At 51.9% G+C, this 10,908-nt stretch overlaps 1 protein-coding gene across 1 annotated transcript; it reads right to left on the bottom strand.

The window, feature by feature from the left end:
• Positions 1-1,585: 1,585 nt before the first annotated feature.
• Foxb1 (forkhead box B1) lies at positions 1,586-4,310 on the bottom strand. The gene is made up of 2 exons (XM_004855719.4): positions 4,009-4,310; positions 1,586-3,784 (listed from the first exon to the last, which is right to left on the bottom strand). The coding sequence occupies exon 2, from the start codon at positions 3,720-3,722 to the stop codon at positions 2,745-2,747; it is 978 nt and encodes a 325-aa protein (XP_004855776.1). The 5' UTR covers positions 3,723-3,784; positions 4,009-4,310; the 3' UTR covers positions 1,586-2,744.
• Positions 4,311-10,908: the final 6,598 nt, after the last annotated feature.

Genomic DNA, 10,908 nt, shown 5'->3' with positions numbered 1-10,908 from the left:
TTAGAATATTCTAGAGAAGGTCTTAATTTTATTTTGCAGGTAACTGTGAAAAAGGCTTTACTTGTTAAAAATTTAGATTATTTCTTGTTGAGAACTAAGTTTCAAGAGTTTCCTGACCCAGGGTGGCTAAGTTTTTCAGGCTTTCTTTGGCTGATCTTGTTGATATAATTGAGAATTGGGCTTGATGAATGAGTGTATTTGTCCCCTGTCAGACGAGCTTTAGAAGCTTCATGCATTTTAATCAGTCCAATGATTCATTTATTTTCCACTTTTTTCCCCCCTTTTGGCTGTGTGTGGGATCCTTCCTTTAAAAACAAATGGTCACAATGGATTAATTACCCTTTGCATTAATCCTAAATTGTTTCCAGGTAACCCACTAAGTGCATAATAGTCCCAGGTGCTAAAGATTCTCCTTATGGAGCGAATCCATCATGCTTTCTATGTGACCCTCCTGCGTGGAGCACAAGGCTGCCTTGTTTAATCATTTTACACACTAAAGTGTTAATCCCCATCTAAGTTTCTCTTTGTCTTGTAACTTCATTAGTTGAATACACACCTCATTCTGGAAATATTGTGACCCCTTCAATAAAGTGTCACTTAGTCTCCAACCTTAAATTCTTGGCAAATTTTAATTTTCTGCAAAAATCTGAAGAGAAGCAAATACTTAGAGCCAGGCATTTAAATAAACAGCATTTGAGTCTTCAGAATAAATAAATCAAGTATTATTTTCCCACATGAAGAAGTGAAAGAAATCAATCCCAGTCAAAGTGAGCAGATTTTTTGGCATTTAAGATGAAATTTTCTCTTTAAAGAAATTACCTAACAGTTCAACAACTGCAAAAATTTAAGGGACTAAGAAAATGAATTCTCCCTCCAAATAAGATGCGTCAGAATATAAGAATTGAGTAGTAAGTCTGTTTTTACTTTTAAAATCTCCTACCTGATTTCTACACAAACCTTATAAGAGCTGCATATTTCATAATATGTATATTTTAAAATAGACAAAAATACATATAAAGTACTATATTTTTTCAGTAAGTTTGTAGCACTACACCTGTGCATCCGATTTATAATAGAAATACTCTGCTTCTTTCCCTATACACAAATATGTTCAAGAGTCCATTTGAATAAATCCTCCCACATTCCGCAAGTACCCATGAAGAGGCTGGACTCTTCACAGTATGATATAAAAAGGAAAAGTACTCATATTGCAGAAAGCGTAGGTAGGGAAGCACTCCATCCATCTTTTGCAAAGTTGTTGCTTGTAGCAACTCTTCAAAAACACACGAAACTAAAATTTGAATTTACATATTTTAATGAGAAAATATTATTTAGACTAGGTCATAATTTAATGTAGACACCTTTTTAAAATTCTTTGTCTTAAAACAGGCATGCTGGGAACAAGAACATCAATATTTAAAATGTCATGCTAATTCTGTACAGGGAGGAAGAAAATGAAGGTTAAAATTTTACAGCTTTGATGACACTACAAATTTTTTTTTTTAATTTAAGCAGGTCACACCAGAACAACAGTTCGTTTTCCAGCAAATCACCTAAGAGTCTAAAGGAATATAGCAAACAAAAGTGCATTTTACACAGTGTATAATCATTCCTATTCACAACTATTTACATCTCTTTGCAGCCCTTTAGCTTCATGGAAAAGTTCTTTTAACAAACAGAAAGACTTGTCCAGGGGAAACTATCTGCTGACACCTCTTCTGATACCAGTCAGCTGGTCTAAACTCTTCAGGCTTGCCCTTGGTCCTTTCTTGGTTTGGACTTATTTTATCTTTCTTTCTCGCTTGCTTGCTTGCTTGCTTCTTTCCTTCTTTTCTTCCTTCCTTCTTTTTCTTCTTCAATAAAATAAATAGCTAAGAAAGTCTCTAAGTAACAAGAAAGTTAACATCCCAATTAACTTTCCCATCCCCCCTCCCCTCAACCTGGCCAGAAATGAAGAGTAAACATTCACATTACAACAGGTACTTGTAAAGTGGGCTTTGCCCACTCGCTCGCCTAAGGAGACAGAGTCAAGTTCACTGTTTACATTTTACCGGGCCCTCTGTAAACAATACAAGGTTACTTTTAGTTTTATTTTGCTCCTGGTGAGGACGAGGGTCCCTCTCTCAGGTTAGAAGCCTCTCTCCTAACTCGCGCTCCCGGAGCCTAAGGCAGAAAACAAAACCCCAAACAAAACAACAAAAAAGATTTCGGCCAACGGCCAACCGCCAACCCCCGGAGCTGGGCCCCAGCCCCGGGAAGCTGCGCCCGAGGGGCGGAGGCGAGCGGGGTGGGAAGATTAGTGAGTGGTTCCTCTCGCTGCAGATTCTCCGGACCTCGGGAGCTCCAGCTCGCCGGGATGTGTTCGGAAACCTCCGGGCAGTTTCTCCCGCGCCACAACTGGGCAGAGTCCGGAGCTCTGCGGATCGGGCCGGGAAGGACGCGCCACGTTCTCTGCCTGGGCGCGCCGGATCCCCGCCCTCCGGTGGGGGTGGGGGCTGCTGGGCTCTGGTCGCCCTCGCTTTCCGGGTCGCGGGGCCAAGACCTCCCGTGCGCCTTCGGGCAAGTTTGAATTTTGTCTCCAAAGCAAAACAACAAAAGCAAAGTTCTGGAAGAGAGAAGGTCGGCCGGAGGTGGACAGGACAAGTTGGGGCGGCGGGCCGAGGTCGCAGAGAGCGGGCAGGGCGCCGGGGCAGGTGTGCGCGGGGCGGCCCGGAGGGGACGAGGGCAGGCGCGACTCCTGCGGGTCAGTGAACCGCCACGGACAGCAGGGCGGAGGCCGGGCTGGTGAGCGTCTCGCTGGGGGTGGCGGGGCTGCTTTGGCTGGTGGCTGTCTGCGAGGACGTGGGGCTGAGCGAGGGCGGCGAGTGCGAGAGCAGGGAGGGGATGGGCGCGGGCAGCGCGGGCAGCGCGGGCACCGCGGCCGGCGCGGGTTTGATGGGCACGGGGATGGCGGGCAGCGTCTGGCCCGCCGCGTGGCACAGCGGCTTCAGCGGCACCCCGTAGGCGCTGTAGTCGCCGCTCGCCATGGAGATCGGGGTGGCCGAGTCGAGCATGCCAGCAGAGCCGTACACGTGCGGCCAGCCCGTGCCCAGCGAGCTGCCCATGCTGGTCAACTGATTGGGGAGCGGGTAGGCCGCGGGCACCGGCTGCATGGCGGAGAAGGCCAGCCCTCCGGGCATCTTGTACTCCCGCGCGATGATGTTCTCGATGGCGAAGGGGTGCTTGAAGCCGGAGGGCTGCGCCACGCCGCCCAGGTTGTAGGCGGCCGCGGGCATCTGCGGCAGGTGCGTGCCAGAGGCGGCGAGCGCGCTGAGCCGCAGCTTGGCCTGCTGCTGCAGGTACTGCGCCGCGTCAGCCGGCTTGCTGGGCGCCAGGTGGTCGGATTTGAGCACCTTGAAGCGCTTGCGGCGCCGCAGGAAGCTGCCGTTCTCGAACATGTCCCCGCAGCTGGGGTGCAGCGCCCAGAAGCTGCCCTTGCCGGGCTGGTCCGGCCGCCGCGGGATCTTGATGAAGCAGTCGTTGAAGGAGAGGTTGTGGCGAAGGCTGTTCTGCCAGCGCTGCGTGTTCTCCCGGTAGTAGGGGAAGCGGTCCATGATGAACTTGTAGATCTCGCTCAGCGGCAGCATCTTCTCGGGCGAGCTCTGGATGGCCATGGCGGTCAGCGAGATGTACGAGTAGGGCGGCTTCTGGTCGCTGTAGGTGTTGCGGCCCGGCCGAGGCATCTTCGTGTTTGCCCTCTTCTCTTCTCGCTCGGGGTCCGCGCGGGCCGGCGGGCCGGTCGGATCTGGGGAGGGGGCGGCAGGGAGGGGAAGGGTGGCGCGGATGCAGAGACCGCTCAAGGTCGGCCAGGCCAGGCCGAGCACTTGATTTCGCCTGCAACTTTGCGCCCTGAGGTGGAGCCAGCCGGGGCGCGCGGGAGGGGAAGCGGGCGAGTGGCACGAAGGCAGCGGGAAAACCAGCGGGGCCGGAGCGCAGACTGGGGCGGGGACTGAACCGACAGCTGCTCACCTTAAAGTTGCTCCAAGTTGAGCGTCCGCATCCGGGATGGCCCTGCGGGTCTCCGCCGCACGGCCCCAGCGCAGCGTCCGGGTCCCGACGAACCGCGCGCGGACCTGGGCTCCGGAGCTCAGCCCCGAAGCGCCCCGAGCCGCCGGGTCCGGGCCGTGTGTCCCGCGGACGGCGGAGCTGGGCGGCAGTGTCCGGGCGCGGACGTGGGCAGCAGCGGCCTCGGGACTCGGGAGGGCGCTGCTGTGGGCTCCGCGGCTGCGCTGAGCTAGGTGGCTGCCTCCATGTCCTCCCTCGAACCATCTGATAGTTTTAAGCGGTGACAGGAGCAGAAAAGACCCCTGTAGCGGCGCTTCATTAATGTGCCACTTCTTAGCTATCATATGACAATCGCCTTGGGAGGAGGGGGGGGAAGGGGGAGGTGCAGGCTGGAGAGGGAGGGACTGAGCAGGCGGAGAGCCTGGCCGGCTCCGGTTTCTTTCATACCTATTTACTCGGACACCTTGGCCAATAGGAACCACTTCCAGCACTAGCCGGGCGCGGGGGAAGAGCCGGGGCCACTGGCAGGGAGCGGGCGCGCTGGCCAGGGCGCGCGGAGCGGAGGTGTGCGGAGGCCGGCGCGGAGCGGGGGAGCCCAGCGACCATTCACGCGCACAGACGAAGCCGCCGCGCAGATGATGCATGACACGGAAAGTGCCTGGCTGGGGTATTCTGTTTCCTTCGCGTTGTATCCGGTTTGTATTGTTAACCAGCTTCAGGCACGGCTTCGCTGGGCATTCCAGGGGTTGGCTGCTTGGGTTGCTAGGATGGAAACATCCCTTCCCCGGTCCTCTAAGAGCAGGCCCAAGTTTGATTCGACCTTCCTGAGCTGCTGCTTCAGCTCTGCACAGCTTGGGAGTGTATAGCTTAAAAAAAAGTGATGAGGTTTAAAAAACAGGACGTGCAATGGAACAGCCCCACTTAAGAGCCTGTTTTAAATGTACTGACCAAATTTTAAAAAGAACGATGGTTTATCTGGAGGAAGAGGCAAGGTCTCTGCTTTTAAAAGTCTCCCAGCAGTTTGGATGGACACAGTCCGGGCCGCTGGGGCGGACCTGGGGAGGCCAGAGCTGGACTCGCTTCCTCCTTCCCCAGGAGCTTTGAAACTTTAGGACTCAAGCGTTTCCGGGAAGTTTGTGAGTTTGCATTTTACAGCCACCCCCAACACATACACACACACACACACACACACACACACACTCCCCCCCCACACACATATTGAGAGTTTGTTTAGGGTTTAGAGAAGCCAGTGAAAGCTACCTGCAGTCCTATTAAAACAGCAGTACTTCTTTTTTTTGGTTGGGGTGGGGGTATGCCTCAGATCATTCTGCCAGGTGCTTCTAGCAGGCTCCTTTGGGTTCGGATTTGCCTTGGGAGGGTTAACTGAATCATTATTATCACTATCATCGTCGTCGTCATCATCATCAAATTGCTATGAAAGAAATAGTGAGTCGGCACCGACTGCGCACACGCAGTCTGGTGGTAGGCGCCAGGCGCTCCCACGCGCTTCTGCACACTCCGACCGCTGTGATTTTAAGGAGAAATTCGTTTTACCATGTTGTTTAAAGCTCCATACCTACAGCCTACAAGGAGTCGTCATCAAAGTCCGAAGTGTGAGCGCTCTCCTGCCCCGGGAGGTGCTGGCCAGGAGTTCTGGGCGTGAAGTTTCGATGCTTTAAGTGGTCTTAGAATATTATTAGCAGGGCTATTTGAGGTTAGCACCAAAAAAAGATCATTCGGAGCTCGCAGTTGCGGAGGTGGTCAATAACTCACCAAAACGTAACTTCAACACGATGAATTTAGGAGATTAAACAATTTCATTAATATTGAAATGGGTCTCGAGTCTGGGCTGCCTTGCTTGAGATGCAAGCGCACGTTTTTCAATATTAACAGAAGTGCTTGAAGAAAAGAATAATGTCACCTTCTTAGTTCGGAAAATATAACGGGGCGGAGGAGGTGGGTGCCAGGAGGTGGGGTGGGCTGTTGACCCGCCTCTGGGGCTCTGCTCCAGCGGGGCAGATCAGTGTGTAGCCCTTCTCCGAAGTGTGAGGCAGCCCGGACTCGGGCGGAACCAGAACCGCAGCGGAGCGTGGGGTGCGGTCTTCGGCCCTCGCGAGGTGGGGTTTTGAGGGGTTTCTTGGCGGCGGGCTGCATTTGGCTTGAGGGTCTCGTATAGGAGAACCTGGGGAGCCCAAAGAGGTGGGGAGGTTGAGGGTCCGAGTCTTTGTTGCTCCAGACTACGTCTGGCTTCGGAGGTGAAAAATCGAATTTTTGTGGGTGAAGGCAGCAGGGTTCCTAGAGCGAAAAGGTACTGATGGAGGCCCCCAGGGATTTTCTTGGTATTCTTTCAGCAACATGCACCCACTCTTACTGAAATGTAAAGGCGGATAAAATACTTAAGGTGGTTGGATTGGAGCTGGTGATCATAAGAATGAAAGATCTCCCAGTGACGGCCACGAAGACTCTTTCCTGCTACTGGGTCTGGGTTCAGACTGAGAATGGGGAATCGCGAGAGAACGGTGTTTTCTTATTTTAACAATTGGCATTTTGTTGCCCTCAAAAAGGACGTTTGTATGGCTGTCGAAACCATTGCTCAGTGTAAACAGGAGATTAACTAAATTCGAAGAGTGGAAACGTCTGAGTTAAACACACAAGTTGGAATAAATCTTTGTCCGTCTCCCCGGAGAAATTGTCACCAGCAGGTTGGGGGCATGCAGTGATACACGTAGGAGGATCCCTCAAAGTTAAGCTACTGTAGGACCAGGAATTGAGGCACCTTGTCCTTGCCAAGGATTAAGTAATTCTAAATCGTACTTAGTAGCCCAAGTTTGCCTTGCCAGGCAGAGAAGGGGTGAAATGCACATTTAAAACTGTGCTTTGCTACAAAGTTACATCTCGGTTTCTGTGGGAGGTCTGCAAAGCCGGGGGAGGGAGGGAGGCTTTGCATGCTATTTGCAGCATTTTAAGACTGGTATTATAAAGAGGAGGAGGGAAAGAGCACTTTCCAGAAATCTTGAGAAGTGCATCAGAGTCTATTGTACAGAACCCAAAGCAAACAGAAGATGGAGGGGGCACATCCGACCCGGAGGCTTAGAGAGTTGGGAAAACTGTATAAAATACACATAAGTCAATTATACCCATGTGCAAACCAAATGGAAATCTCTTTCGCGCAATAGCCATTCATCGCCTCCGCAGAGCTCACCACCGACCACCTTTCTGCTTGGAGAGTTCGGAATAGCTCTTTTCCCACAAGCTGGACCACACACCGCTACAGATTTCGTAATAATTTATGCTAATTTCCCTCCATAAATCCACAATTCGCTTCAGTGGCACCCGGGCTGCTGAGGGAGTAAAAAGGAGACCGAGGGGTGACAAATACAATATTGATTTTGATTCCTTCTGTTGTCAAGCAGGTGTGTGAGCCAAGAGTGGGGCTGGGGCGGGGGGGGGGACCGCGGTACCCACCCCACCCCCAACCCCCCCTCCACACTCCAGAAAAGAACGCGCTCGGGTTTGTTAATATTTACCAAACACGGGAGGGAGGTGGAGGGGAAGCACCCGGCAACTTCCCCAGGTTTCCTAGGCGCCAAAAACAATACCGCCGTCCCCACTTGCTAAGTGAACTCCGCGCTGCCCGGCCTGGCCCGGAGCTTCGCCGCTCAGCCTGGCCGCCGTCTGCTCCCCAGCTCCCGCGGAGCCTCGCCCTCCCTTGCCCGCTGCTTCGCCTCCCTCCAGTACCAGTCGTGCTTTTCTCCTCTTGTTCCTCCTTTCTACCACGCTGGCAGTGAAATGTGCTGGGTGGGAGGATTTGGGGGTTCGGGCCTCGCGGTGCCCTCCGCCCCACCTGCTTCCCGCGCTCGCCCGGTGCCGCGCGCCCCCTGGGAACCCGCGCGAACGCTGCGCGCCCCCGCTTTGTCCCGGCCCTCATTCTTCACCAAATCCGCACTTTCGTGGTGTGAAGCGACTTAGCTCTCCTTTCAAAAGGATTTTGTTCCGGGGTATTCAGTGCTAAAACAAACTCTCAGCCTGTCAGCGGTCAATGTAAAAAAAAAAAAAAAAAAAAAAATTGCTGTCCCGAGTGGCCAGGGGGCGATTTGTCCGAGGAGTCCTGAGTCGCCCCCTGCCCGGCCCGGCCCCGCCCCGCCCCGCCAGGCTTCCCCGTCCTGATCTCCAGAGGCTCCTGCCCGGGCCGCAGTGCCGCACCCTGCTGGGCGCGCTAGAGAGACCCACCGGCCGCCACCCTCCCGGGACTGCTGTGGGACTCCGCCCGCTCTCCCTGGCCAGTGGGACCAAGTCCGGCTAGAAATCAAACTGCCAAAGGGAAGGGGGGGAGACACTTCCGCTCGGTGCCCAGGCCCAGGGGCAGAGAGGACTGCACGTCCCCACCCCCGCCAGCGCCAACCCAGGCTACCTGAGTCTGAGTAGTGCGCCTTTACCAACCTGCAGGAAAACATGTCAGCGGGGAGTTTCGGAGCCATCATTTTATCAGTTGGTGACTGGGCTAGCTGGGCACTGGACCTAAACTCGGGAGGATGACAAGAAACTTATTTTTAATTTAATTTACTTATTTTGGTTTTGGGAAACAGGGTCTGGCTCTGTAGCCCAGGCAGGCCTCGAACTGGCTATCCTCAGCCTCCCTCCCTCAGAGCGCTAGGGTTACAGGGGAGCGCCAGCACGCCCCGCTGAAAAGAAATTTTTGATCAGCAGTTTCTTGCCTAAGATCAGTTCTCCGCTGGCAGATCTTGCCGGGTGCTAGGCCAGGCAAGGCTTTGCACTTCCTGCTCATTTTTGACTCCCAGACCGAGTGGGGAACTGGACTTCCGGGGTGGCCTCTCCTTGGTCCTCACCAGAATTTACCCAGGTGTAGCTCCTTGGCTGTGGTCGGGACACCTGGACTTAGATCTGTTTTGCTTGGGGGAAAGGGAACGACTGCAGCGGTCGTTTGGGAGGGTATCCCAAGGAGCCCTGCAATCCCAAGAGTACAGAGGGCCCAGTTATTCTTCCGCTTCGAGCATAAAACCAACAGTGGCCAGAGTCAGGCGCTAGTCCTGCTTGGGCCCCCATCCCCAAGAAGTGCCAACCCTCAGGGAGCAGCAATTTCAATCCTTGTGGAAACAACTCTTTCCCTGCTCAGCACAATGCCCTGTCTTTGGAAACAGTTTGCTAAATACCATTTGGTGTTTGCTTTGCTATGGTTAGCTCTGAGACACCATGGCTTTAAAAATCTTAGTTTCCAAATCCAATCCCCTCTTTGCACAGTTGCATAGCTGTAACTCGTGCATTACCAAACCCACAAGTGTGTTTGTCTAAAATGCATTTGCAAAAGGTTAGTGGAAGAATGTTTGTTGTGGTGGCTGCTAAACCCTCTCCATAAGTTTTGCTTTGCACTGAGTGAAATAGAAGTGGCAATTCAAATGTATTATTTTTTATTGGAGGAAATATTGCTAAAGCTACGTTGGTATTGAAGGGATTAACTTGCTTTTCTCCCAGCCCCTAACTCTGGGGTTAAGACAGCAGTAGATCAACTGTATAATGTGTGCACTGTTCCCTCATTTGTACAAGCAGAACAAAGGTTGGACTAAGCCAAATTGCATTGCACTTGTGAACCGAGTCCTGATGTGAAGTATCTTTTACAGCGAGGGGAATGAGAACAATTTCGTGTATGTCTAAAAGGGAATAACAAAGCCACTTTCCCCAGCATCTCAAAGTGAAGTAGCGAGGCGTGACATTCCCAGGGTGAGGGGGGACAAAAGCAGGGTCAGGGGGATGAAAAAGAGAATCAAACAGCCACTTTCACATGTCTGCCCTCAACTGCTGCACCTCTCCATAATAGGAAACAAATGTTGTAAAAGGGGAGATTGCTCCCATTCATTCAAAATAGCAAATGATAGCTAAACAACATTGTCAAAACTGAATCAACTTCTGCACAGTACCACCCAGAAAAAGGTATTGTGTTTTGTTTAATAGCGGGGTGGAGCAGAAGGTCTTTTTTTTTTTTTTTTTTTGAAGGAAGAGAAATCACCCTATACTTTTTCATATCAATTTTCTTTGTCAGAAGTCATTTATTTGCTCAGATTTTTTTAAAAATCAGTAACTCTGGTGGGGAACCACTCTCGAAATGTTATTTTGGGGTGGGATGGGTTTTGGAAAAGTAGCTTTTTGCTTCAGAAAGCGCTTCAGACCTTCCAATAAATGGGAAACCATTTTAATCTCGTTTGAAAGGGTCATCCGGATAAAATATAGATTGCAATAGACTATTGAAGTAAATCTTGGACACTAGGCTAAACTGTAGTTTGCTCATCAAGTTTGAATAAAATCGACTGGAAAGGGGGACTTTAGACTTTCGAAATGAAAACTTTTATATGCATAAAATTGTATTTTTGGAATCCCCCCCCCTTTGATTTGATTTGAAACCGGATAACCTGTAGATCTCTAGCCTGAAAGCCCAGCGCTCTGCCTTGTTTATTCAGGCTGACGGGGAGGAGAGCTTGACCCGGGTGGACGAAGGCATTATGTGTTTTCTTAACGGTAGAAGCAGGTTCACTGCAGAAGCAATAACTCGCTGTATGCCTGGGAAGGTTAAAACTGATTCTCTCCACCCCCCATCCTCCTCCTCCCCCTTCTTTAGTTTTTTGGTTTTTTGTGTCCCCTGCACCCCCCGCTGAGCTGCCACCCACAAAGGGGGTTTGGAAAAGAAAGAGAATAGAAAGAAAGGGCTGATCCTTAGGCTTCCCCCGGCTGAGGCCGGCCGGGGGCGGGGCTTGGCGGCCCCTCGCCCCTCTCGCTGCAGCCCGGGAAGGCTGCGTCCTTCCGCCTCTCCGGGCTCACCTGGGACTGGGGCTCCGCTCTGCGGTCCGCACTGGG

Source organism: Heterocephalus glaber, unplaced genomic scaffold (assembly GCF_053883595.1).
Source record: "Heterocephalus glaber isolate CG9 unplaced genomic scaffold, H.glaber_assembly_v1.0 deba00001689, whole genome shotgun sequence".
In the NCBI taxonomy this organism is placed as follows: domain Eukaryota; kingdom Metazoa; phylum Chordata; class Mammalia; order Rodentia; family Bathyergidae; genus Heterocephalus; species Heterocephalus glaber.
This window is presented reverse-complemented; position numbering and strand designations above follow the sequence as displayed.